The 27,723-nt window shown below is 55.8% G+C and overlaps 2 protein-coding genes across 5 annotated transcripts in view; one reads left to right on the top strand and one right to left on the bottom strand.

Annotated features, from left to right (window-relative positions):
* LOC122462647 (von Willebrand factor A domain-containing protein 5A-like) overlaps positions 1–27,723 on the top strand; it is a 59,982-nt gene that overhangs the window by 7,225 nt on the left and 25,034 nt on the right.
* Positions 643–25,493, bottom strand: LOC119567909 (von Willebrand factor A domain-containing protein 5A-like). 4 transcript variants are annotated; one of them, XM_043526757.1, is made up of 6 exons: positions 25,483–25,493; positions 12,836–13,735; positions 11,733–11,794; positions 11,270–11,473; positions 10,170–10,342; positions 643–1,640 (listed from the first exon to the last, which is right to left on the bottom strand). In XM_043526757.1, the coding sequence occupies exons 3-6, from the start codon at positions 11,770–11,772 to the stop codon at positions 1,587–1,589; spliced, it is 471 nt and encodes a 156-aa protein (XP_043382692.1). In that variant the 5' UTR covers positions 11,773–11,794; positions 12,836–13,735; positions 25,483–25,493; the 3' UTR covers positions 643–1,586. The 4 variants fall into 4 exon arrangements, with proteins under 4 accessions (XP_043382692.1, XP_043382691.1, XP_037771395.1 ...); XM_043526756.1 differs by lacking the exon at positions 25,483–25,493 and having other exon boundaries at positions 12,836–13,914; XM_037915467.2 differs by lacking the exon at positions 25,483–25,493 and having other exon boundaries at positions 13,028–13,914.

Raw genomic sequence — 27,723 nt, 5'->3', positions numbered from 1 at the left:
CAGGGTGGAGGGATGGGGGGCAGCACTCAGGGGTGCATGGGGGTCCACAGGGCAGGGAGAAGGGGCAGCATTCGGGGGGGCAGGAGGGGTCCTCAGGCCAGGCACTGTCTCAGGCTGTTTCTCTACCCCCCACCCCTGGACGTGCCCCCTGGCATCTGGGCCACGGCTGGGCCACAGGGCAGCGCGACGAGTGGGAGCTGCTGGAGGCAAAGGCTGTGGGCTGAGTGCAGGGGCGAGCAGGTGAGATGGGGCTAGGGGGTCAGGGGTATGGAAACCCCACAGCCCAGAGCCCCAACCCTGCTCCCCAGGGCCCCATAGCCCAGCCCTCGAGAGCCCCTATCCCCAGTGTCTCCCTGTCCCAATCCCCGTCTGGGGTCTCCATGCCCAGCCCCCAGCACCTTTACTCCCCTGTCCCCCGTGCCAGTCCCCCACGCTCTGTGTGCTCTCTGCCCTTTGCCCCCAGGCCTGGCCCTGTTCCTTTGGCTTGTGTCTCCCCCCTGAAACACCCCCCCCCCCGTTTCCTGGGCTGGTGTCTCCCCCCCAACCCTCACTACCCCATTCCTCGGCTGGCGTCCCCCCCGTCCCGTTTCCCTGGCTGATGTCTCCCCCCTGACCCCCCCCCCCACTTGTTTCAAGACCCTGGCTGAGCGAGTGCCTGGAAGCCACCAATGCCCTGCTGGGGTGCAGCATTGGCCCTGCTGTCTTCAGGCTCTGAGCCCCCCCAAACTGGGATCCCCGTTCCCACCCCCCAAGCTACCCTGGGCCACAAACTGGGAAGCCCCAGGGGCCAGCAGGGAGCACTGGGTGCAGACCCACCTGGCCGGCCTGTGCCCAACCCGGAGCTAACCCCCAGCTGGGATCCCACTGCCACCAATTCAGATGCATCCGGCTCCTGCTGGCTGAAGAGGAGCCATGGCTGCCCCCCCTCCTGCTGGCTGAAGAGGAGCCATGGCTGCCCCCCAGCTCCACCACACGCTGACCCAGTGTTCAGTAACCCCCATGCTGCTCACAGCTGCCACCTCCTCTCAGCATTGGGGGGGGTGTCCTCTGGATCGCCAGTGTCAATATTGCAAATTTCTTCGCTTTTTCCAAATGACTGATGGGTCCCTCTATTAACAGCCCCTGCGCCCCACCCCATAGGTGGCTGCACTGACCTCGCCCTGCACGAGCCATCGAGTGTAAACTTAGTCCCATCTACACAGAGTTCAGCTATGTGACAGACAGACCGACAGGATCTTTGAATGTCCAAAAACAACCTCCTTTGGTCATAATGGCAGATTTCTCTTCGATAGACAGTCGGGAACGTGAACCGTAGCCCAGGGATTTGCACGCATAATTGATTTGCTATATGTCCAAATTAGAGCTGGTCAGACATGTTCCAGCTGAACTGTGTTCGGTTGGCAGATGCGATTCAATGGGGAAGGCTGACAGGTGGAAGTGGGCAGCAGAGAGAGGATGCTTGCCACGTGCTGTGTGTTGTCAATCCGTCCCCATCCACCAGCTGCTGAATTCTCTACCAAAGGAAGAACTGCTTAAAACCTGGCCATCCATCTTGACGGTCCACCTTAGGCAGCATTGGGCCCTTCTCAGGACGTCCTGGGGCTCAAGCAAACGCTGGAAGACCTCAGCTCTTTAATTCCCTGGGGAGGAAGCGTTATGTTTATCAAGGAACTGCAGGAAAATAGTGAAGAAGCAAACAGTTTTCCCTCTTCATGTTAACCAGCCTCGACCCCCGTCGAACTGCTCTCACCACGTGACTCTGTGGTTGGTCGTGTCCCTAGTTTAGCCTTTCCATGTCTGAGAAGGCAACTCAGCCAACGTAATGCACAGCCCCCGGGTCCTGTCGCCACCCCATGCCCCGCACTGCACGGAGGCTCTGGGGAAGGATCAGGAGACCGGGTAACTGATCGGCTGCCTTGAGCCAGCACTGGGAAGGAACGCAGCCCTTTGGCTGAGATTCCCCACAAAGGGCAGATGGAACTCAGAGATCCTAATTCTGACCGCCCGCTATGAACAGTGGGACTTAGATGCCAGTGATGACATCCTGTCCCCATTGAAACCAAAGGGCCTTTTGCCTTCCACTCCAGCGGGCGCAGAATTTCAGCCCGAGTCTTTTCAGTGGCCTTCAGATAAACTCCGTCGCCGGAAGCTGGTTGCCTAGTCCCCGTAGGCTCCTTTGGAAATCCCCGTTTCCAGCCAACTTCAGTGGCCTTCAAGGCAGGCCCTGTCTACGTTCTTCAGATAGAGAGAGAGACAATCCACACGCAGAATAACTCAAGCAAATCGTACGACTGTCTGTACTCATGTACGTGGCCTCCCGTAGTGCACCACAGCTAGTAATGTCTGAACACTCCAGCATGTAACGCCCCCTCCGTGCCCATCCGGTCCCCGGTTCCTAGCTGCTCTGCTTGGCCCTGGGGTGGCTTTGGGTGGTAGGGACTAGAGCAGGGGCCTGGTCCGCGGTGTTCCCGGGTTCTGCTCTGGTTCCTGGAGGCAGAGATGGCCTAGTGGGTTGAGCAGGGTGGCCCTGGACTCAAGACTCCTGGCTTCTCCTGTGGTAAAAGCGTCACAGACACTAAACAGATGTAAACACACTGAGCAAAGCAGGAGTCACCCTCAGTCTTACAGGGCCCTAGTGGGCCAGAGTCTTTCCCACCCTTCTGCCAAGGCGCAGGCCCCGTGACAGAAAGTCCTGGCCGTGTGATGGGTCCGAGCCAGTTCCCACTCGTCCTTTCAGAGCCAAAGGCCTTTCTTTGGTTCCTCGGTTCTGGGAAAGTCAGCCTGGCCCAGTCTGTACGACCCCCCCTCCCTGAGGGCACGGAACTTCTCTGGAGCCCTGTCTGTGGCGACGTGTCTGGATGGCAGCGGAAACCCCGGCTTGGAGACGAGGGGCTTCCAAGTGCCTGAGCGTCCGCACTGCATGGGAAGCCTGGGTTTATGCTTGCTGGACCTGGCTCTCCTGGCTGTGCTAATACATCCACCCTGCACTGCGCAGACTCCGGAAACAACAGGACTCGGACTCGTGTCTCAGCTGGACTCGGGCTCTGCCCCACCCCCCTTCGCAGCAGCCTAGGGCCCGGGCCCGGAGTGCTGGTTGTGCTGAGTCAATTACTGACCCAGAAATGGTTCTGAACAAGAAACGTCACTTGTCAAATGTTCACATCTCCTCTTGCAATAGATCATTCATCCGTGAGTCAGGCAGGGGGAACCTAGACCAGCCCCGAGAGGCATTTGTCCAGCCTGCTCTTAAAGCCCTCCAGTGAGAGGGACTCCACAGCCTCCCTGGGGAGCCTGTTCCAGAGCTTCACTCCCCTGAGAGTCCTCACCTCAATCTGCCTTGCTGCAGACTCAGCTCATTGCCTTCAGGGGACATGGGGAACAATCGATTCCCGTCCTCTTTAGAACCCCCCCTAAGGCGTTTGCAGGCTGTTATCCGGTCGCCCCTCAGACTTCTGTTCTCAAGACGAAACAGGCCCTGGTTTTCTTAACCTTTCCTCCTAGGTCAGGTTTTCTAAACCTTTGCTCACTTTTGCTGCTCTCCTCTAGACTCTCTCCAATTTATCCATGTCTTGCCTCAAATGTGGCGCCCAGGACTGCAGCTGGGGCCTCACCAGCGCGGAGTGGGGCGGGACAATTCCCTCCCGTGTCTGCATACGACCCTCCTGTTAACACGGCCCAGGGTGAGATTAGTGCTGGGCTTGTGTGACACAGGAGGGCCGAGGAGATGGTTGTGACGCAGCAGGGAGGGGGGAGCGTTGACCTGGGAATGTGGCAGGGGAGTTTCACTGGGGATGGGAGACCTGAGAGCCTGTCACCTGAGCCAGGACAGGGAGGGGGAGGTCACACCTCTGCCGGGGGAACTAGACAAAGGCTGCAGGAGACAGCCTGCTGAGGGGGGGGCTGGTTTCAGTTTGGTGCTGGGTGGTGGAACGCAGGGAATCCCAGGGCTGGGGTCTAAGCGCCCTGCCCCCCAGAAAGACTTGACTGAGGGGTCCTGCTTGTACCCACAAGCTCTGTTTTAGACTGTGTTTCTATTGTCCAATAAACCTTCCGTTTTACTGGCTGGCTGAGAGTCCCGGTAAATCCCAGGAAGAGCGGTGCAGGCCCCGGACTCCCCCACACTCCGTGACAATGGTCACATAGACCAAGGCCAGAAGAGACCGGTGAGTCGTCTCCTCCCGGCCAGCACCTATAATGCGGCTTCCGCCTCATTCCTTCGCCGTTGCTGCCCTCTGGCGACCACACGAAGCAACCAGAATTTCACCGACATCAGCCTTGTCCTCTATCTTCGCTCGTTACCGGTTCGCTTCCAGAGGCTTCCCTCCCATTTGTCAGTCCATACGGTTACACTCAAAGGGCTGGTCGGATCAATTCGCAGGGTGCTAGGCTCCCGCACAGATTTGCCTTTGTATTGTTAATTCACCAGCAACTAATGCACATAGGTGCCAGTCTTGGTGAGCTGGGGCTCACGGGAGTTCGGCCTTGGATCTCAGCGGGGACAGGTTTTGCACCCACTGTCTAGGAAGGTAAATGCTTCTGATCACTGTAGGTGAGCACACGCCGTGATGAGGTGACTCCAATGGAGTTACAACCGAGTCACGCCAACTGGGGATCTGGCCCAGTGACCCCAATGGCCTGACAGCTGACAGACACCACCTGAGGATCTGTCCCACAGAGTTTAAGGTTGAGATTTTCCAAGTCCTGCCTAGGGGATTTGGACACAAATTCCCATAAAATGTAGCCTGAGCTCCTAAAAGGCCGCTTTCTGAATGCCGGCCATAGCTCTCATCTGGCCCTTCCACAGACCTCAGCCCCATGTGGGGAAACTGAGGCACAGAGCAGGGCTGGGTCACACTTTCTGAAGCGCCTAATCCCATTGTCCAGGGACAGGTTTTTAAAGGTATTCAAGGGCCTTGTGGAATTTTCACCAGTGCCTAAGGAAGTTAGCTGCCTAACTCCCCTAGAGAGGAATAGGACCTGGGCATCCAAATCCCTTAGGCAGTTTGGAAACCTTCGCCTTAATGTCTGGTTTTAGCCTGTTTTTTTCAGGCTTGCTGGGCAGGCCTGAGATATCTGTCCACCCCAATTAACAGGGCTTTTCCTGGCTACCTTGGGGCACCTGAGTTTGAAAACTTTTGCCAAAGGGATTGGGTTGAGGGCGCAAAGGAAGCTGGGGCAGCTCCAGGACTGCAACGAAGGTCTCTGGATCCCCATCACATGCTCCAAACTGTCGTTATTATGAATTCTTCTCCTTTGCCAAACTTACGCCAGTGAGAGCAAGGTTAGAAACTGACTTCTGGAGACAAAGCCAGTCTCACGTGCCCTGATGTATAGCAGCATCAGCCCCGGTTAAGTCACTGGGGCTAAGTCTGATTCACACTATGAAGACAGTTGTTGGTGCTATATAACTGTGTGTATGTGAGGAAGGGGAGATTTTGGAGGTAATATTATTATGACCCTGCTGTGTGCCTCAGTTTCCCCATTTGCTGCGTGGTTGCCCAGCAGGGGGAAAGGACTCTGTGTTTTCAGGAAAGACTAAAAGACACAGGTGTGGGTGACACCTCCCTGTCTCAGGGGAACAAAGAGTTGTTAAGGAACTGGCTAGAACCGACCCACGTGAACAAGGCCCTCAGTGACCTGATGCTAGGGCCAGAGCCGCCTGGATCTCCCCGGCCATCTCAGCCGGGAAGCAGAGCAAAGACCCCAGCTGGAGAAGGAAGGACTGGGGAAGTGGGAGCTGGGGGGAAGAGGTGGCTGCCGGGATCTCTCTCTCTCTCCTGGGAACAGACTATGGAGGTCAGACAGACACAGCCAGAACACAGGGCGCTGCTCCAGCTGGGGTGGGCCCCGGGCTGACCCGAACCGACACTGCTTTCGCTTTCATTTCTCTGTGCCAACGTGCAAAGTGCCAGTGCTGTGTCCGAGTGACGAACAGACCCGGCTGTTTCGTGTGCGCTGCTTGAGTGTTGCTGCAAATCCTGGGGGAGGCGCATCGGTCCCTGCCGAATGGCCATGGCTCTCCCTGGGGTCCGGCTCCGCTGGCCTCGCCCCATGGAGCTCACGGGGTGAGGCAGGAGGGCGGGAGCCCTTGAGGGTCAGTCCAAGAGGCAGTGAGGCCTGGGGGTCCAGCCCATCTAAGGGGGTTCTGCAAGGAGCTGCTCCAAAGCTGGGGGCACAGCACCGATCCGGTGGATCCCGGACAGTATGTGAGGCTGTTCCTGTGACGAAGCGGGACTGTTCTTAATATTTCCTCTGAATATTGTGGGGGTGCCTCAGTTTCCCCTATGCAGTTCTTAAGTATCTAGGGGATGGGATAAGGGTGTATGATCATTGCAGAGCCCTAGAGGGCAGGTGTGTGCAGGGGTCTGGACACAGAGAATGGCCGACACCCTGTTTCCTGGCAACTAATGGCCTGGCCCTTCCCCCCCGCAAGGTGAGAGCTAAAGGGTTGGAGAACAAAGGAATCAAGTGACCTCCTGGCCCGGGAAAGGGACAAAGCCCAGAGGAGGGGGGGCCGGAGGGTGAGTCAGTTTGGGGCTGGCTGGGGACATGGAGTGAAGGGCAGACTTGGTTGTCTGGCTCACTGACCCCCCAAAATGGACCCAGCTGAGGGGTCCTGTTCTCTTCACTTACAAGCTCTGTTTTAGACCATGTTCCTGACATCTAATAAACCTCTGTTTTACTGGCTGGCTGAGAGTCACGTCTGATTGCAAAGTTGGGGGGCAGGACCCTCTGGCTTCCCCAGGACCCTGCCTGGGCGGACTCACTGCGGGAAGTGCACGGAGGGGCAGAGGATGCTGAATGCTCCGAGGTCAGACCCAGGAAGGTGGAAGCTGTGGGAGCTGTGTGTCCTGCAGACGGGCTGCTCACAGAGAGGAGGCTCCCCCAGAGTCCTGCCTGGCTTCGTGGGGAGCAGATCCAGAGCATCGCCCAGGAACTCTGTGACAGTTCCCCCTGCTGGAGGCTATGGGATCTGCTGTGTATTTGTGTGTGTATTTTGTTGTCCCCTGCGGGAGGGAACGAGACCTCCTCAGTGTGTGGTTGAATCCCTGTGTCCTCGGCACCTGCTCTCTGTGGGGGGGGGCGTGGGGGGGATGATGTATGAAGACGACTCAGTTCTGGCCTGGGACTGGGCTGCTGGTACCCAGAACTCGACAGAAATACCAGCACGTTCAGGTCGCTCTGGGGTGGGGCCAGGGATGAGGGGCTCAGGGCTGGGGCAGGGGAAGAGGGCTCCAGCTGGGGGTTCGGGCTCTGGGGTGGGGCCAGGAATGGGGGGCTCAGGGCTGGGGCAGGGGAAGAGGGCTCCGGCTGGGGATGCGGGCTCTGGGGTGGGGCCAGGGATGAGGAGCTCAGGGCTGGGGCAGGGGAAGAGGGCTCCGGCTGGGGATGCGGGCTCTGGGGTGGGACCGGGGATGAGGAGCTCAGGGCTGGGGCAGGGGAAGAGGGCTCCAGCTGGGGGTTCGGGCTCTGGGGTGGGGCCAGGAATGGGGGGCTCAGGGCTGGGGCAGGGGAAGAGGGCTCCGGCTGGGGATGCGGGCTCTGGGGTGGGGCCAGGGATGAGGAGCTCAGGGCTGGGGCAGGGGAAGAGGGCTCCGGCTGGGGATGCGGGCTCTGGGGTGGGGCCGGGGATGAGGGGCTCAGGGCTGGGGCAGGAGAAGAGGGCTCCGGCTGGGGGTGCGGGCTCTAGGGGGGTTTGGGGTGCAGAAGGGTGCTCAGGAGCTGTGGCGGTGAGAGGGGACTCCCCCAGCGCTCTCCACAGCAGTACCTAGGCTGAGGGGGAAAGGCCATCTCCCTGCCACGGGACCTCTGGGGCTGGGGCTACAGGATAAGCATCCCTCCACCAGCCCCAGAAGATCCAGGCCCGGGGAGAGCCGCGCCTGGGTCTGGGCTGCGCCGCCCCGGCCGCAACAGGTCCGGGCCAGGTGGAGTGGTGCCCCTCCCGCAGCAGGTTGGGGACCAGGCTAGGTGGGGCGGATTCCCTGTGCCCCTGTGCGGTGCTAAATAGGCTTCTGCATGGCTGTGTAGCTTACAGGGAGCTTAGGTCAGGATTGAGGGGCACCAGCCTAGCTGTGTGCATGTGTGAGCCCTGGGGTGGAAGAGAAGGGGACTGTGGGTTAGGACTGAGGACCTGGGCAGAGCTGGGGACTGTGGGCAGTGGGCAGGACAGCAGTGCCCATCAATCACTGAGGCCTCGAAACCCAGAATTGCCTTTTGCTCACTGGGCCATGCTGCCTTTGCTACCTGCATGGGAAAGTGAGCCTTGTTCATCTGTCTGTTTCACTGCATTCCCCGCTGCTACGGTTCCCCTGCTCCCTGGGAGCCTGCTGGAATGTACGAAGGCCCCATAACCTGTCCCAGGCCCTGGGAACGAGCGGCTTGACCCCTGTCACTTTACCCATCGGGGCTGTTTGCTGTAGGAACAGACCCGTCCCGTCCCCTGTCTAACTTTGATTAGTGCCTCTGACTTTCTCTTCTAATCAGTCCCCACGAGACCACCCCTGAGCCCTGCATTTCCCGGCAGCGTCGCCAGGCTAATTGCCCTCGGAGGGACCACTTATCTTGATGTCTGCCGCTGGCCTGTAAGCCCTGGAGAGCTCTCCAGGCAGGGCCCAGCTCCGAGCTGGGCTGAACCCCTCCTGGAGTGCTCATTCAGGCATGTGACGGTCTAATGACCAGTGTGTCTCCTCCTGTAGGTCTCTGTATGGCCACAGATGCTGCAAGGCTAACTGGAGAGAGTTCTTTTTAGAAGGTGCTTGGCTAATAGAAGCATAGAAGTGTCGGACTGGAAGGGACCTCAAGAGGTATCTAGTCCAGTCCCCTGCACTCAGGCAGGACTAAGTGTTCTCTAGACCATCCCTGCCAAGCGTGTCTAACCTGCTCTTAACAGGGATGGTTTTAACAAGCACAGACTGAAGCAGGCTTTCTGGGGGGTTTTTATGAATGATTATTTTTGACCTAACCAAAGCGTTAGTGAAATTAATGGGTTTCAAATGCAATTGATCCAGGGTGTGTAGAAGGGCACCATCGCCTCCTTGAGCACCCCATTGCAGCTGAGTGTCGCTCTGCTGTGGGCTGCCTCAGTTTCCCCCCTCAATAGAGAACAATGAGGTCACTTAGACTCATAGCCTTTAAGGCCAGAAGGGACCAGCGTGATTGTCTAGTCTGACCTGCACACCGCAGGTCACAGACCCTCGCCCACTCACTCCCGAACCTCTGACTGAGTTACTGACATCCTCAGCTCACGATTTAAATACTTCAGATTATAGAGAATCCACCATTTACCCTAGTTCAAACTGGCAAGTGACCCATGCCCCATGCTGCAGAGAAAGCAGAAAACGACCCAGGGTCTCTGCAAATCTGACCCAGGGGAAAATTCCTTCCCAACCCCAAATATGGCAATCAGGTAGACCCTGAGCATGTGGGCGAGATCCACTAGCCAGACCCCAGGAGAGAACCTCGGTAGTAACTCAGAGCCCTCCCCAGCTAGGGCCCCGTCACCGGCCGGTGGGAGATATTTGCTGCTAGCAGTCGCAGATCGGCAACATGCCATCGTAGGCAGACCCATCATCCCAGCCTCTCCAGACACTTGATGCTCAGGCTGGAAGTCAGTTTGGTTTTTTGCCCCAACCAATGAAAACTGCACGGGGGGGGTGTGATGGGATGTCCCCCCTGCACAAGCCCTGAGGGGGTTAATGGGGGCTGGGAGGGGCCAATTACCTTTAGATGCTGCCCTGGAGGGAACCCGGGGCTTGACGGGGCCCTGCGGGCAGATGGAGCCCAGCTGTGGGAGGAGCGGGCACAGCGTACAAAGCCAGGAAGGCCGAGCAGCCATGGGCTGTGGGGAGGCGGGATATCAGCAGCTGCTCCTTAGAGAGACAGGGAGTTGGCCTGGGACAAGGAGGAGATCCAGGGGGAAGAAGATCCTGTCGTTCTGCCCTGGATTTAGGGAGTCTCACAAGAGGGGTGACTTGAAAGAATCTTGTCTCCTCGTTGGTCATTTTGGTCAGGTGCCAACGAGGTTACCTTAGCTTCTTAACCCTTTACAGGTGAAAGGACCTTGCCTCTGGCCAGGAGGGATTTTATAGCACTGTCTACAGAAAGGTGGTTACCCTTCCCTTTATATTCATGACAGGGCTCATCGAGCGCGGCCTCCCACCTGGCCGTACCTTGGCGCTGTCGATGCGCTGGGGGGAGCGGTCTCGGCCGTCCATGGGGCACGCCATGCTGCCGGAGCGGTCCAGCAGGAAGATGAACTCCCCGGCTGGGCTCTGGCCCGGCACCGCCTCGGGCAGGCTGGGCAGCAGGGTCACCATCACAGCCGGGTCGCCCATCAGGGAGCCTGCGGGGAGATGGGGCCAGCCCCGAAAGGGGCAGACATGGGGTTGAGCCCTGTGAGCCTGCGAGAGCCCCCAGTCCCCCGACTGCCCCAGAGCCCCACCCCATGTCCCTCCCATACACTGCCCTCCCTTTAGATCCCCCAGTGCCCCCAGCCCCTCCAGTAACCCCCAACTGCCCCAGAGTCCCAGCCCTACCGCGTCCCTCCCCCCACTCCACCCTCCCCACAGATCCCCCACCATCCGCAGCCCCTCAGCACCAGCCGACAGCCCCAGAGCCCCACCCCATCCCTCCCCTACACTGCCCTCCCCGTAGATCCCCCACCACCCCCAGCGCCCCCCAGAGCCCCAGTCCTGTCCCTCCCTCCGCACTTCCTTCCTCCTAGGTCCCCCACAGTCCCTAGCCACTCAGCGCCCCCTGACTGCCCCAGAGCCCCACCCCCCAGCTCTGTCCCTTCCCCCCACACTGCCCTCCCCCCAGATCCCCCACGGTCCCCAGCCCCCCCGTGACCCCGGCTACCCCAGAGCCCCTCCCCCACTCTTCTGTCCCTCCCCCCGCCCTCCCCTTAGATCCCTCGCTACCCCCACCCCCAGCCCCTGCCCTCCCAAACCTGCAGTGAGCCCCAGTGTCCGCCTGTTGACAACCCACCCTCTCACCTCCAGCTCCGCTGAGACCCTCCAGTCCTGTCCCCCAACCCTCGCTTGCCCCGATTCCCCCAGCAGCGCTCTGAGAATCCACCCCCATCAGCCCTAGCACCCCATACAGCTCCTGCAGGGAGAGACGTGGTTACCCGACATCCCCCTGCCATCCCCCAGCCAGCACATTCCCGTACAGCCCCTGCGCCTGCTGGAGAGATGGGGCATCCCAAGATCCCCCCCAGTCCCCCCCACGAGCGCCCTCCCCCCCCCCCGGGACACTTGCCCCCTGGTACCTGTTTTTTTTTCACGAAGCTGGGCCTGGATACAGGCTTCCGCCAGGCGGGCCTGGAAGGCGTAGACAGCCGCCTCAGTGTCCACAGGGAATACGAACACGGCCTCCACGGGCCCTGGCTCCTCGTTCCTGTAGGGCAGCTCGCAGCCCACGTCAGCCACGAAGCCTCGGATCAGCACCGTCACCGAGCCGCTGCGCAGAGGCACTGGGGGGAACAGGGTCATCAGCCAGGGGTCCCGCCATGGGTGCTGGGGGGACAGGGGGTCAGCTACGGGACCCCACAGACCCCCATGGGCACTGGAGGAGGGGGATGTCAGCCAGGGACCCCCGCATGGGTGCCAGGGGAGAGCAGTGTCATCTACGAGCCCCCCACATACCCCATGGGCTCCAGGGGAGGGGCCGGGTCAGCCATGGGGCTGCCCTCCCCCTCGCAGCCCCACCCCTGCCCCCCAGCCCTGAATTACCCGGCTTGCTGGAGCCGGTCAGGAGGCCGCACTGAGTCATCTTGGCTCCGGGGTCGGGGGATCTGTGCAGGGGAAGCGGGGTGAGATACAGGATTCCTAGGAAAACTGACAGGCAAGGGGTACCCCCCACCACAGCAATGGCTCTGAGACCCCAGCCCCACCCCCCTGCTCAGCCAAATCCTGTGGCAGGGAGTCCCACAGGCGCACAGGGCCTAGCTCAGAGATCACAGTGATGGCTCCTCCCAGGGCCCCCCTCCCCACACACAGTTCCAGGCAGCAATGGGGGTGGGTGGAGAAGTGTAGAGAGCAGTGTATAGGGATGTATGGACGGACAGACAGATGGAAGGAGGGAAGTGGGGATGGACAGAGCACTTGGGGGGGTGAGGATGGATGGACAGACAGACAGACAGACAGAAGGAGGGGTGAGGGTTCGGTCAGAGCGCATGGGAGTGGCTAGTGGTTAGAGCAGGGAGAGGCTGGGAGTCAGGACTCCTGGGTTCTATCCCTGGCTCTGGGCGGGGAGTGGGTACTAGTGGGTTAAGCGGGGTGGAGGGGGCATGGAACCAGGACTTCTGGGTTCTATCCCCAGCCCTTGGGGGGCCCTGGAGCAGTGCCGGGCTGCAGGGAACCCGAGTGGGTCACTGGGGAGTTGTTCACCCAGCTAGGAGCTGCAGCGGAGAGGCGCCTCTCCCCTGGCCCGGTCCCGAGCTGCTGCAGGGAGAGAGGGCTAGGGGGAGTCCTCTCTCCCCGGGGCAGTCTGCACCCCGCCCCTCATCCTCAGCCCCACCCCGGAGCCCACACCCCCAGCCAGAGCCCTCGCCCCATCCCATACCCAACCCTCTGCCCCAGCCCTGAGCCTCCTCCCTCACCCAAATTCCTCATCCCCGGCCCCATCCCAGAGCCTACACCCCCAGCCAGAGCCCACATCCCAACCCTCTACCCCAGCCCTGACCCCCACACACACTCCGAATTCCTGGGCCCCACCCCCACCACACGTCACCTCCATATTGCTGCACATAACAAAATCCGTTCCATGCATGCACGTAAAAAATTAGAGGGAACACTGCTCCAGACCCCGTTCTCGGGGCCCCATATCGTCTCACCACCGCAGGGCCAGCTGGAGAATTCCCAGCTCCAAGGACAGGCGGGAACATTGGGATCACCTGGGTAACCCGCAGGGCCTGGAACAAACTCCTGGGGAAACTGAGGCCCAACCCCATCCGTCCCGCATCAAACACTGGCCGCCACAGAGGATCCACCACAGCCCCAGGTGAGCTGTGCCAATGGCTAGTTACCCACATCTAGAAACGTGCGCCTTCCCTCCAGTGCGACCTCATCTGCCTGCCACCGCTAGCCCCGGGCCGGTGCCACAGCAGGGCCTGTACTCCTGCCGCGTCCCAGTGGAGCGGGTATTCACAGCCGGGAGCCAGGCACCTCTTCGCCCGCTCTGGGGTAAGCACCACAGGCCAGGAAATGGCGGAAGCCCCGGAAAAGGCTCTGCCGGGGAAGCAGGGCTGGTTGTTTGTCGCTGGGATTTAACTCTGACGCCTAGTTCCCAGACCGGAGAAAGGGAGTCGCCGTGAAAGCTACAGCAAGCCACCGGCTGCAGCTCTGGCTGCTGCAGCTGCTTCTGGCAGAGCACCCGAGGCTGAGTCGCTATGCGGGGGGGTGAGGTCTGAGTGGGGAACAGCCCCTCAACAGCCCCCTGGAGCCATGGGGAGCAGGACAGGTGCCACTGGGATGCGCGCCGGGAGATCCATGCAGGAGAAGTACAAAAAGGAACAGAAAGGTGGGAGGGTGGTTGGAACCAGGAAGGTTTAGGGGTCACCTCCCTCCAACCCCCCCAACCTGCCCCAGCACACAGGGCCCCCACACCCAGGGAGGGAAGATGCTGCAGGGGCAAAGCCCCATATCAGGGGGATGGGCCCAGATAGGGGTCTGGGGATCGGGGGGACCCCTGGACAAGGGAGGGGGTCAGGACCCAGAGAAGATGGAAGAGGCCCCTGGACCCAGAGAGGATGGAGGGGACCATGAACCCAGGAGGCAGGACCAGGGCGGGCCATGGACCCCAGGAGGGGGTGCTCTGGGGGGCCTGATCCCACGGGCCCGATCTGCAGCACCGGCACTTTCCCCCTCGGTCACCGGACAGCGAAGCCCTGAGTCAGCTGGAAGGGAAACTAGCTCCGCCCCCCGCCGGGGCGCGTCTGCAAACTCCCCGCCCTCAGTACTGCAAACCAGGGGACGTCTGCAAAGTTCCACCCACCCACTGGGAGCCAGGGACCTCTTGCAAACCCTTCACGCCACACAGCCCACCTTGTGCCGGTGCAGTGGCGCTCAGCCTTTCCAGATTGCGACTGTACCCCCTTTCAGGAGTCTGGTGTGTCTGGCGTACCCCCAAATTTCACCTCACTTAAAAACCACTTGCTTGCAAAATCAGACATAAAAATGCAAACGTGCCCCAAAACCCTGTGACTCCCCAATGGCTGACCTGTTCCCTTTTACCAGACAATTAGAAAATAAATCTACTGGAATATAAATCTCGCACCGACATTTCAGTGTCCAGTGTATAGAGCAGAATAAACAAGGCATTGACTGTATGAAATGTCCGTTTGTAGGGACTGCACTAGTGCTTTTTATGTCACCTGTTGTAAAATTAGGCAAATCTCTAGATGAGTTGAGGTATCCCTGGAAGACCCCTGTGTATCCCCAGGGGCAGATGTACCCCTGGTTGAGAACCACTGTGCTAGGGCATGTCTGCAAACTGCCCACACACACACACACTGAATTGGGGCTGGGGGTGTCTCCAAACTGCCCCTTGGGCCTTCCTGACCCTTTGCTGCCCTCTGGGGGCCATTTCACTGGCATGCCCGCTGTCCATCCTAGCCATACTGCCTTCCCTAAGGAGGGTCCGACCTGCCAGACACGCACACCCAGGGGACCCCAAATCCCGGCCCTGGATTGGCAGCAAATGCACCCAGTTTCCCCTCAGAAATCTGTTTGCTGACACTAAAAATCACAGCCTCGATCCCCAGGCCGCCCTGGCCTCATTATCCCTCAGCTGTCATTTGTCAGACACAATGTGAAACAAAACCCTAAGGAATAAAACGGGTTTGTATTGTTTATTTATTTGTTTGTTGCTATTTCTGACACATTTCATTTCAGACTCATTGGCAAATGCTCCCTTCCCTACCCCCAGTAAGACTCACCATCTCTTTGGAACTCATGACCCGCCTCTTGGAGCAATGGGCTCAGGCTCTCTGCAATCTCAGGCAGTGTTGTTCACACTCGGGTCAACTCCCCACTCTCACAGCTCAGCTGGCCGGGAACAGCAGGGGCCTGTGGAAAGCCCAGGAGCGCAATCACTCCCGGGGCCAAGGGAGGCAGGTCTGGAGCTATGGAGTGGAGTCTGTGGTTACTACCTGCCTGGGAGGAGGGAGTCTGAGCTGGCAAATCCAGAGTGGGGAGCCAGAAAGGCTCAGGGGAAAGCAGTGGTGGAATGAGCTGTGGGTGTCCCCGGGAGCTGCCATAGGGAATGGCTAAGAGGAACCGTTGGGCCAGAAAGTGAGTAAGTGACACTGGAGCCTGGTGCCCCAGAGCTCCCCAGTGGCGGGAGAGCAAGAACCCGTCCCCTGACGAGTGAATTATTGTTCCAGAGTGAAACAGCTCCAGTTGGAGCCTCCGCCGGGTTAACCCGGAGCTCTGGGTTCGGATGCTGCAGCCAGGTGAGAGGCCCACACTCCCGGCCTGTCTCCCCAGCTGGCAGGGCAGGGAGCTGAACCAGGGCGAGCGCTCGAAGCCTTGGAATACGAGCCATAAGGAGATAGCTGGAGATCAGAGCACAACCACTGGATCCGGCATCGCAACAGCTGCTTGGAGCCTCCCCCTCGGGCCGGACGTGGGGCTGAGAGCCTGGGCACCCGCCGGAGGTGCAGGGCCTGGGGCAGAAAGGGAGGTGCTGTAGGGACCCTTGACAGGGAGCTCACAGGGCTCAGCAGCAGCTGAGTGGGGTTTGGAGAACGCCGGGGAGCCTGAACATGGAACATCAGAGCTGGAAGTGGGAGTTGGGCACCTCTGTCTGAATCGTAAGATCCTGTGCTGGCCCTGGGCAGAGTTAAGGGCATTTGGGGGCCATGCTCTGCGTTTCCTGGCTGAATGGGTTTGTATTTCTTTTCAAAAAGAAAAGCAGTACTTGTGGCACCTTAGAGACTAACAAAGTCTACAAGTCCTCCTTTTCTTTTTGCGGATACAGACGAACACGGCTGCTACTCTGAAACCTGAAATATTTCTTTTCAGTGTCACAGTGACAGGGAGTCTCTGGGGTTTGCAACACATGCTATGGGGATCCTGGCACCAGCCATGGGATATTTCTTACCCCGCACGGACAGGCACCTCCCCTCACCTTGAACTTCACCTTAATGGAGCTTTCTGCCTGGCGACCTACAAAGAGCCTGGATTCTGCCTGCCCCCACCCAGCTCCTGGGCTCATAGATGGGGGTTTGGCCCACTCCTAGGTGCTGCTTCCCTGTCCCATTACAATACCACTGTGTTCTCGCTCCAGGCAGGGCCGGAGGTTCCTGAGCTGCAGGGGGGCTGGACGCCCAGTTCCCAGTTATCTGAATGGGAATCATACGTCCAAATGGCCAAGGTGCTTTGGAGATCTCAGCCAGGGATTATTTTCCAAGCATCAAATTACCCCGCACTGCCCCTCGGGTGAGCAGGGGCAGATTTTCCGGGTCTGGCTGCTCATTCTCCTGGTGGAGCAGAGACCACTGAGGGGTTGTCAGGGATCCACACAGATCCACAGCTAAAACGACCTGCTAAACCCTGCCCTGCGTCTGCTACCTGCACCCCACGTGTTCCCTGCTCTCTGGGGCTCCTCCTGGCCCTAGCCAGCAGCCCCGGCATCTGGATCGAGCTGCTCTGCCCCACCAGAAAACCAGAGCTGGGAGCATTAATCCACCCGCTCTAGGCAGGCCGTCCCTGACCCTGCTGGGAACCCAGTGCCATTGGCAGCCGTGGGGAGCGCGGCGCCCCGGGACTCCAGCCAAAGCCAGGCAGACAGGCAAGCCACTGAGACAAACTTAGGGAAACTGCTTGTGACGGGATCCCCGGGGTGCACCCTGGGACTGTGGGACCTCTGTGTTCCCTTCACTCACTAATCTGGGTTGTCCCTCACAATGCTTTACTGGTGACAAGTAGCAAACCCCTCCAGGAGCTGTTATCACTCAACACAACAGCACGTGGAGCCCCACAGCCAGCTAGATTGCATGAATGCTCCCAAAGCCACTCACAAATCACACAGACAAAGGCACCAGCCAGATTCCCTCAACTCCCAGCCTTGTACCTCAGGAATATCCTGTCTTGCACTGCTCAAGACCTTTCCTTGAGCAATGCAAATTTATTAATTGGTTCACCACTTCATCAGTGGAAAGTGGATATACACCAGCCTTTGTAACCGGAGCAGATTTACCAACCACTTCAGGCAAACTCCCTGGTAAGGACAAACATTAGAATAAGTTTATTGATTATAAAAGATGGATTTTAAGTGATCATAAGTGATAGGCAAAAAGTTAGCGTAGTTACCAAAATAAAATAAAATATGAGCATGCAGTCTAAACTCTCAACCCTATTGGACTGGGCAACATCTAGATTAAGCAGTTTTTCTCACCCCACTGGATATTGCAGGTTGGTTACAGTCTTTTATACACTTTTATATAAGAGGCTTTTCCCTCTTAGTCCAGGAACCAGTCTCTTCAACTCCAGCATTCTCGTTGCCTTCAGTGTAGGTGGAGGAGAAGAGAAAGGACAAAGCATGGGACCACTATGTTCTGTTTTATACCCTTAGTCCATGTGCTTGGAGAACACAAGTCCAGGCATGTCTGGTGGGCATTGCTGAGTCACCAGGCAAGGATGAGCACTTCCCCTGGTGTGGCCTTGTGCAAGTGAGTCATTGTATTGTAGCTCCCTTGCTGAACAATGGCTGTTGATGGTTTTTTCATCAACGCCCGGGTGGGCAGGTGTTATCCCCCTGGTTATTGTCTTTGAGAAGCTAGTATCTGGGCACTTCCCAAACCCACTGCATGTGACAACCATTGTGATGTTCTGTACCTCGTAGGAACACCCTACACCCCCATGGTCATCCTTATAATATGATTGTGTGGTATCCAATGCAAAGTTTGTCATGTTGGGTGTCTTCAGAAGGCTCATGATGCACTGAGCATTGTTGTAATAGTGATGTTATAGGTTGTAATTTCATGTATATAGTTATGAGGCTGAAAATGTATCTTTGTGGCTTAAAACAGGCCCAGGCAAAACTCTCCAGGAACAGAGGGGCAGTTCACACCTCATCAGGGCATATATGGGACAAACCCAGCCCAGCCTCACAGGAACAAAGGACGCTGGCCTAGGCAGCAACAAAGGATCTGTTGGATTCTCGAATGAGTCACCCCCCTTCCTTTGGTCAGTTTGGGACTACGATGAGGTAATTCTCACCTGACTCCTAAGAGTGGTGTAAAGCCAAGAGGGAAGAAAGAACATGATAAAAGGGAGAGACATTTGCCATGCTCTTCCTCTCTCTTCCACCTCCATCTACAGACATCACTGTGATAGGTTCGGTCACAGAGACCCCTTGGGACTGTCACCTGATGTGCTGGAATTACCTCTAGGCCCGTTTTCCCTCCCAGCTTGGGACTCCAGAACCCTGTCTTGTTGAACCAGACATGCTAGCCTGCTGCAACACAGACCCAGGGTCTGAACCACATACCAAAAGCTGCAGGCTTTAACTGAAAACCACACAGCAGGTACTTCTGTCTCCAGCACCCAGACACCCAGCTCCCAATGGGATCCAAACCCCAAATAAGTCCGTTTTACTCTATATAAAGCTTATACAGGGTAAACTCATAAATTATCCACCCTCTATAACACTGATAGAGAGATATGCACAGCTGTTTGCTCCCCCAGGTATTAATCACTTACTCTGGGTTCAATAATAAACAAAAGTGATTTTATTAAGAATTAAGAGTAGGATTTAAGTGGTTTCAAGTAATAACAGACAGAACAAAGTAAGTTACCAAGCAAAATAAAACAAAACACACAAGTCTAAGCTTAATACATTTAAGAAACTGAATTTAAGAAACTGACCCTCAGAGATATTCTAATAAGCTTCTTTCACAGACTAGACTCCTTCTTAGTCTGGGCCCAATCCTTTCCCCTGATACAATTCCTGTTAGTTCCAGCCCAGGGGGTAACTAGGGGATTTCTTATGACTGCAGCCCCCTTTGTTCTGTTCCACTCCCTTTCATGGCTATGGCACAAGGTGGGAATCTTTTGTCTCTCTGGGTCCCCACCACTCCTTCTAAATGGAAAAGAACCAGGTTAAAGATGGATTCCAGTTCCAAGTGACATGGTCACATGTCACTGTAAGACCTCCTTCTTCATTACCTAGGAGCTGGCCGACACAGTACACAGGAAGGCTGGCCAGTAAACAAACCCATTCACAGGTCATTGATTCTGAGGCACCCTTAATGGCTTCCACTTAGCATGTTTACATCAGTAATAGAAGCTTATATCTTATTCTCCTGCCTCCAGACATAGAAATTATACATGCAAACAAATGGGATGGCCACACTCAGTGGATCATAAGCTTTGTAATGGTACCTTACAAGAGACCTTTTGCATGAAGCATATTCCAGTTACGTTATATTCACACTCATAAGCATACTCATAAGTATATTTCCATAGAACATTATGGAGTGCAATGTCACATAAAAAGGAAAGACATTTGCCATACTCTTCCTCTCTCTCTTCCACCTTCATCTACTGACGTCACCACCAAGCGACTGAAGTGCTGATCAAAGGGGAGAGCCTGGCTGAAGAGCAACCAGCCAGGCTGTGGTGAGAAGCATCTAAGTTTGTAAGGGCATTGAAAGTGTTAAGATCAGCTTAGAACATGTTTTGCTTTTATTTCATTTGACCAAATCCAACTTGTTGTGCTTTGACTTATAATCACTTAAAATCTATCTTTCAAAAGAATACACTAACAGATTTATTAACACCTGAAACCGTGTGTTTGGTTTGAAGCACGTCAGAGACTCCCCTTGTGATAATAAGCCCGGTACATATCCATTTCTTTGTTAAATTGATTAACTCATATAAGCTTGCAGTGTCCAGCGGGCAGAACTGGACACTGCAAGACAGAGGTTCCGAGGGTTGTGTCTGGGACCGGAGATATTGGCTAGTGTCATTCAGTTGCACAATCGAAGCAGCTTACATGCCAGAGGCTGTGCATGAACAGCCCAGGAGTGGGGGTTGTCACAGCAGAGCAGGGTAAGGCTGGCTCCCAGAGTCAAGGACTGAAGTGACCTAGCAGATCACCAGTCCAGATAACACCAGGGGAACGTCACAACCATGCAACACAATTCTCATAACTTCAAACCAATACACATATTTAGATGGAACCGTGGGTTTCAACAGATCATAACCTTTCCCATGACACCTTACAAGGTCTGCTTTATATGCAATATCACAACTATATACAAATGAGGAATATGAGGGTTACAGGGCAGTCCCCCAGGGTGTAGAGTGTCACACTACTTTATTGCAGTGAGGAACTCACAGAGATGGTCCCTACCCCCAGCACCAAGGGCCTGTCTACACAATGACCTTCCTCCTGTTTGAGGACTTACAGTGTCAGTTCAAACTGACCTGGTTACACTTATGCAAACCAACTGGATGCTCTAAATTTGGTTTAAGAACAGCTTGTATTGGTTGAGTTTAAGTCATTTGGGAACAGGTTTAAACTAAACTGAAATGAAGCATCCTTAACCCAAAATAAAGGTGACCACGTGGGTTTGCATCAGCTCAATTAGATGGATTTACAAACCGATTTGAGTTAAACCACTGCAACTCTTCCACATAGAAACTCAGGGTGAGAAATCCATGTTCCTGGCAAAGAGCATCTTGCTTGCAATTCTCTGCAGAGCCTGCTTTAGCTCCTTGTTTTGAAGGCTATAGATGACAAGGTTCATGACTGGCAGCAGCACGGAATACAACACAACCTGCAGGGAAGACACAGACCGTGGACGCAAGTAAGAGAACATGGCTGTGCAGGTAAATAAAGAAAACACAACCAGGTGCAGCAGGCAGGTGGAGGAGGCTTTACACCTTCCCTGCATGGAGGGGATTCTCAGCAAGGCCACGAAGATGTGAAAGTAGGAAACAAATATAAAAACGAAGCAGAACACGTCTACTCCTGACCCAAGACCAAGCATCAAAACTTCATTAGGCCACATCTCAGTGCAAGAAATCTTCTTCAGCTGTGGGATAGAGATGATTCCGTACCAGGGTGGCCAGGTAAAGGACTAGAAACACCATGAAGTGCAGAATCTGCAGCTCCCTGAGGTCGGAGAATCTCAGGAGACGGAATTTGGTCAGGGTGGTTCAGTTGGGCTTTTGTTGCCTTGGCTGCTGTCAGGGTTCCCTCCCCACTCTGAACTCTGGGGTACAGATGTGGGGACCTGCATGAAAGACCCCCTAAGCTTATTCTTACCAGCTTAGGTTAAAAAACTTCCCCAAGGTACAAACTTTGTCTTGTCATAGAATCATAGAATCGTACAATATCAGAGTTGGAAGGGACGTCTGGAGGTCATCTAGTCCAACCCCCTGCTCAAAGCAGGACCAACTAAATCATCCCAGCCAGGGCTTTGTCAAGCCTGACCTTAAAAACTTCTAAGGAAGGGGATTCCACCACCTCCCTAGGTAATGGATTCCAGTGTTTCACAACCCACCTAGTGAAAAAGTTTTTCCTAATATCCAACCTAAATCTCCCCCACAGCAACTTGAGACCATTACTTCTTGTCGTGTCATCTGCTATCACTGAGAATAGTCTGGATCCATTCTCTTTGGAACCACCTTTCAGGTAGTTGAAAGCAGCTATCAAATCCCCCCTCATTCTTCTCTTCTGTAGACTAAACAATCCCAGTTCCCTCAGCCTCTCCTCATAAGTCATGTGTTCCAGACCCTTAATCATTTTTGTTGTCCTTCACTGGACTCTCCAATTTTTCCACATCCTTCATGTAGTGTGGGGCCAAAACTGGACACAGTACTCCAGATGAGGCCTCACCAGTGTTGAATAGAGGGGAACGATCACATCCCTCGATCTGCTGGCAATGCCCCTACTTATACTTCCCAAAATGCCATTGGCCTTCTTGCCAACAAGGGCACACTGTTGACTCATATCCAGCTTCTCGTCCACTGTCACCCCTAGGTCCTTCTCTGCAGAACTGCTGCCTAGCCATTCGGTCCCTAGTCTGTACTGGTGCATTGGATTCTTCCTTCCTAAGTGCAGGACTCTGCACTTGTCCTTGTTGAACCTCATCAGATTTCTTTCGGCCCAATCCTCCAATTTGTCTAGGTCTCTCTGTATCCTATCCCTACCCTCCAGCGTATCTACCTCTCCTCCCAGTTTAGTGTCATCCGCAAACTTGCTGAGGGTGCAATCCACACCATCCTCCAGATCATTAATGAAGATATTGAACAAAACCAGCCCCAGGACCGACCCTTGGGGCACTCCGCTAGATACCGGCTGCCAACTAGACATGGAGCCATTGATCACTACCCTTTGAGCCCGACAGTCTAGCCAACTTTCTACCCACCTTGTAGTGCATCCATCCAGCCCATACTTCTTTAACTTGCTCACAAGAATACTGTGGGAGACCGCGTCAAAAGCTTTGCTAAAGTCAAGGAATAACACGTCCACTGCTTTGCCTTCATCCACAGAACCAGTTATCTCATCATAGAAGGCAATTAGATTAGTCAGGCATGACTTGCCCTTGGTGAATCCATGCTGACTGTTCCTGATCACTTTCTTCTCCTCTAAGTGCTTCAGAATTGATTCTTTGAGGTCCTGCTCTATGATTTTTCCAGGGACTGAGGTGAGGCTGACTGGCCTGTAGTTCCCAGGATCCTCCTTCCCTTTTTTAAAGATGGACACTACATTAGCCTTTTTCCAGTCTTCCGGGACTTCCCCCAATCGCCATGAGTTTTCAAAGATAATGGCCAATGACTCTGCAATCACATCCGCCAATTCTTTTAGCACTCTCGGATGCAAAACACCCGGCCCCATGGACTTGTGAACGTCCAGCTTTTCTAAATAGTCCCGAACCGCTTCTTTCTCCACAGAGGGCTGGTCACCTCCTCCCCATGCTGTGCTGCCCAGTGCAGTAGTCTGGGAGCTGACCTTGTTCATGAAGACAGAGGCAAAAAAAAGCATTGAGTACATTAGCTTTTTCCACATCCTCTGTCACTAGGTTGCCTCCCTCATTCAGCAAAGGGCCCACACTTTCCTTGGCTTTCTTCTTCTTGCTAACATACCTGAAGAAACCCTTCTTGTTACGTTTAACAACTCTCACTAGCTGCAACTCCAGGTGTGATTTGGCCTTCCTCATTTCACTCCTGCATGCCCGAGCAATATTTTTATACTCATCCCTGGTCATTTGTCCAATCTTCCACTTCTTGTAAGCGTCTTTTTTGTGTTTAAGATCAGCAAGGATTTCACTGTTAAGCCAAGCTGCCATATTTACTATTCTTTCTACACATCGGGGTGGTTTGTCCCTGTAACCTCACTAAGGATTCTTTAAAATACAGCCAGCTCTCCTGGACTCCTTTCCCCCTCATGTTATTCTCCCAGGGGATCCTGCCCATCAGTTCCCAGAGGGAGTCCTTGAACCGTATGCTACTACCACCAAGCGTTTTACACAAAGAACAGGGAAAGAGCCCACTTGGAGATGTGTTCCCCCAAAATATCCCCCCAAGCCCTACATCCCCTTTCCTGGGGAAGGCTTGATAAGAATCCTCACCAATTGGTACAGGTGAACACAGACCCAAACCCCTGGACCTTAAGAACAGTGAAAAATCAATCAGGTTCTTAAAAGAAGAATTTTAATTTAAAAAAAGGTAAAAGAATCACCTCTGTAAAATCAGGATGATAAATACTTTACAGGGTAATCAGATTCAAAACATAGAGAATCCCTCTAGGCAAAACCTTAAGTTACAAAAAGACACAAAAAGAGGAATATACATTCCTTCCAGCACAGCTTATTTTACCAGCCAAAACAAGAAAACCTAATGCATTTTCTAGCTAGATTACTTACTAACTTTACAGGAGTTGGAGGGCTTGCATCCTTGATCTGTTCCCAGCAAAGGTATCACACAGACAGACAAAAACCTTTTTCCCCCCTCCAGATTTGAAAGTATCTTGTCCCCTCATTGGTCATTTTGGGTCAGGTGCCAGAGAGGTTATCTTAGCTTCTTAACCCTTTACAGGTGAAAGGGTTTTGCCTCTTGCCAGGAGGGATTTTACAGCACTGTCTGCAGAAAGGTGGTTACCCTTCCCTTTATATTTATGACAGCTGCCCAGTGCTGAGGGGAGGACATGGAGAGCAATCAGAGAAAGAGGACTCAAAGGCAGAAAACAGAGCCGAGAAGATACTGGGTGTTTACAAAGTGAGAATGAGAGCTCATGTTTACCATCATGCCCAGTGTGCATGTGTCTGTTCTTAGGTCACTTGTCTGGCTGTCTCTAGCAAACAACCATGTGGACATGGTGGATCAGCAGAGGGCACACTCAGCCATTCCGTAGGATTTTGCATTTGACTTGCTGTTCCGTGGAAACCCCAATGTCTAGGCAGCTTTGGTGACACTTATAAATTCGGGAGGGAACTGATCTCCTGGTGTCAGAGGACTGGCCTCCTCTGCCTCGGCCCGCTACCTCACTGTGCTGGGGCGTGTGACTTCCTGCAGTTTACATGGGGCTCCCCCTCCCTCAAAGCGCCCCTGGTCCCGTCCGGAGCTTTGTGGCAGATTCACTCCAGTCTCGGGCTGGTATGCATTGCCAAGCTGGGAGCACTTCATGCCCTGTGAGGAAGCTGAGCTCTTCCCCGTCGGGGTCCCCGCTAAGGCAAGGGATGAACTCTCCTGTCAACCTCGCTGTGGCCTCCAAGAGCCAGGTTTCTGGCAGTGCTAGGCGCCGGAGTGGCGTCTACACTGCAGCTGTGCCGCTGGCATGTCTTGTGTAGACAGCTCTCGCTCTCTTGAACACAGGCATCAAGGCCAAAGTTCAAGGCCAAAGGCAGAGCAAGCTGAGAGCTCCTCTGCGTCTCGCAGTCCTCCAGCCCATACAGAAACAGACTCTGACCCATCGCTCTGCGCAGACGAGCACCCTGGCAGTCATTGCCTGGCTCCGTGGGAAGGGGTTTTATCCAGCTCTGTTCTCCAAGGGCTCTCGGCAGCTTGCTCCCCAGAGCCCTGCACAGAGGTGCAGAGGCAGAAGTTAATGTCTCTCCTCCAGGACCTTTCTGCACGTTCCCCAAGGTCGAGCAACAGCAGTGCCTAGTGGGGAGAGCTGTGGGCTGGAGCCCAGGAACTGCTGCTCCTAGGCCCGGCCCGTGGAGAGAACAGGTGTGCGAGCCATTCCGTGTGCCCCGTGGTTGTCTGTCTCTATTCTGCACACTGCAGCCAGCAGCGCAGCTCCCGGCATGGAGCCACAGACTTGTGCCAGCAGGGCTTGGCCCAGACCCATAGCTATGCAGACAGCTTGGGCCCAGGCTCAGTCTCTGGCTCCCCGCCCCTCCCCAGGCTTCAGCACCAGGCCACGGAGCTGGGCTGGGAGGCCTGCTGGGGTGATGTGCCCCCTGGCATGACCTGTGCAGGGAAGCCCAAGGGGCGCGGGCCTCACTTTCCCGATGAGCGCCACTGGCCAGCCCTTGGTCTCGCTGAGGGGGTCCGGGTGGAGGGGGCATTCAGCAGGTGCTGTCATTGCGCACCCCAGGACAGCACCTGGGCACCGCTGGGCAGCTGCTCCCTGGGGCTGGGTTTGGCCCTGGGGACCTGAAAGGAAAAGCAGCTGCTCCAGCCTTTCTCTCCTGAGCCAGCCAGCCTGCTCCAGACTGCCGGAGCATTCGCTACCTCAACACCCTCCCGGCCTCCGGTGGGAGCTCAGGCCCAAGGCTGTCCAGTTCTCTCGGGACATCTCTGCCCAGGGCCTCCCGCAGCATCAGGCTTCCGCATGGTGTGCCAGGCACACGTCCCAGCCCAGGGATTCAGGGACTCCCGGCAACCCCAGCAAGCAGGGAACCGGGTAGGAAACACACCCTGCCTGAGGCCCATAGAGCTGTGATTATCCCCAGAGGGCACTGGCTGGGGAATGACTGGAAAACAGCTCCCCAGAACAGGCCCCAGAGCCCTGTGCCCCAGGTCTTCTGGATGCCAGCTGGCAGAGGGCATAAGGATGTCAAAATCCCCTGGGCCTGGTGCTTACAGTCAAGCTCACCCGAGGGTGGCATGGAAGGTCTCCGCAAAGACATAAACACTGGTGTAAATTACTGGGCTGGGGTCCTTTGGTCAGACCATTGGTGCACGTGGAAAAGAATTGCTCTGTGCACTGACTGAGCCCTGCATGAGCCAGGCCGTGTGGACCTCAAGGTGTGACTCCCCCTGCACCTGTGCCTGTCAGAGAGCGAGGGGGGACCCTGGGCAGACGGGCCAGCAGAGGGAGATACCCCCAGCCCAGGGGCCTTGTAGGTTGGACTTGGAGGGGGGAACCCAATCCCAATGGGGGGGGCCAACGCTGGGGAGAAGGGTCCTGCCACCCAGAGCCTGAGGGCGCCTGGGATGTGGGAGGAGCAGGCTGTGAGTCAGCTGGTTGTGGTGTCCCCACGGGGCGGGTCCTTGTCCCTTAGAACAGACGTTCTCAAACTGTGGTCCACGGAGCACCAGTGGTCCATGAGCTCCATTCAGGTGGTCCACAGATAGTTCCCTCTAAGGTGCGCACCTGGGCAGCTGCGCACGAAAGAATGAAGGGCCATCCCCCTAATTAGTGGAGCCACGCAGGCTCCACTAATTAGGTGTCTGGACCCTTGAGAAGACGCACATGTAAGGTGAGGTGGTGGCCTTGGGGAGAATAGGAGGTAGGCAGGGGGGCAGTGGGGTGAGACGAGAGGGTGGGGGAAATTTGGGATATGCAGGGCTGCAATGGCCAGAGAAAGAGACAACTTTCCCCAGCTCCAGGGCTGCAGCCACCGGGAAGAGACCCCCCTCCTTCCCAGCCCCAGCTCCATGGCTGCCGTGATGGGGGAGAGACCCCCCTCCTCCCCAGCCCCAGCTCTGTGGCTGCCGTGGTGGGGGAGAGACCCCCCTCCTTCCCAGCCCCAGCTCTGTGGCTGCCGTGGTGGGGGAGAGACCCCCCTCCTTCCCAGCCCCAACTCCGTGGCTCCCGTGATGGGGGAGAGACCCCCCTCCTCCCCAGACCCAGCTCTGTGGCTGCCGTGGTGGGGGAGAGACCACCCTCCTTCCCAGCCCCAGCTCTGTGGCTGCTGTGGTGGGGGAGAGACCACCCTCCTTCCCAGCCCCAGCTCTGAGGCTGCCGTGGTGGGGGAGAGACCCCCCTCCTTCTCAGTCCCAGCTCTGAGGCTGCCGTGGCTGGGGAGAAACACCCCCCTCCTTCCCAGCCCCAGCATGGTAGCTGCTGCGAAGGGAGAGAGATAGCAAGCAGCACTAGGTTTGGTGGGGATGCTGCTAGGTGTTTTGTAGGATAAAGACCTTATCTGCAAGCTCTTTGAAGCAGGGATCTGTCTGCAAACTCCAGGCCACGTGTTCATGTGCTCCAGGGCTTCTAGAAACTCCATGAGTCCACTGTGAGTTTTCGAGCTGGTGACACACACAATGTGAAAGCAGGAGAACTTTGCCTGTCTCTGTAGGGCTCTGTTGCACTTGCACAGCGTGGGTCCTAAACACCCCTTTAAAATACCCAGAACCAACCACTGGATATTTTCTTTCCCTTCGTATTTTCAGTGTTGTCACTTGTTTGTGGTTTTGTTTTGCTGTTTGTGTTGCTTTATTACCTATTTTTACTGTTCTAGGTGTATGAAGTGTTAATCTGATTTAGAGTGGACATCTCAGAGAAATTGCATAAGCTTGAGTGAATGCCTTTTCCTCT

The sequence above is a fragment of the Chelonia mydas genome, chromosome 13 (genome assembly GCF_015237465.2).
Source record: "Chelonia mydas isolate rCheMyd1 chromosome 13, rCheMyd1.pri.v2, whole genome shotgun sequence".
In the NCBI taxonomy this organism is placed as follows: Eukaryota; Metazoa; Chordata; order Testudines; family Cheloniidae; genus Chelonia; species Chelonia mydas.
This window is presented reverse-complemented; position numbering and strand designations above follow the sequence as displayed.

What these genes read in the sequence shown, in the direction of transcription:
- LOC119567909 (XM_043526757.1), bottom strand. Translation starts at nt 11,772, where the DNA reads ATGACTCAGTGCGGCCTCCTGACCGGCTCCAGCAAGCCGG. An exon ending in GACCGGCTCCAGCAAGCCGG is followed by an intron (nt 11,474 to 11,732) that starts GTAATTCAGGGC and finishes TGTTCCCCCCAG; the next exon opens with TGCCTCTGCGCAGCGGCTCG. An exon ending in AGCGCATCGACAGCGCCAAG is followed by an intron (nt 1,641 to 10,169) that starts GTACGGCCAGGT and finishes CTTCCTCCCCAG; the next exon opens with GGAATTAAAGAGCTGAGGTC.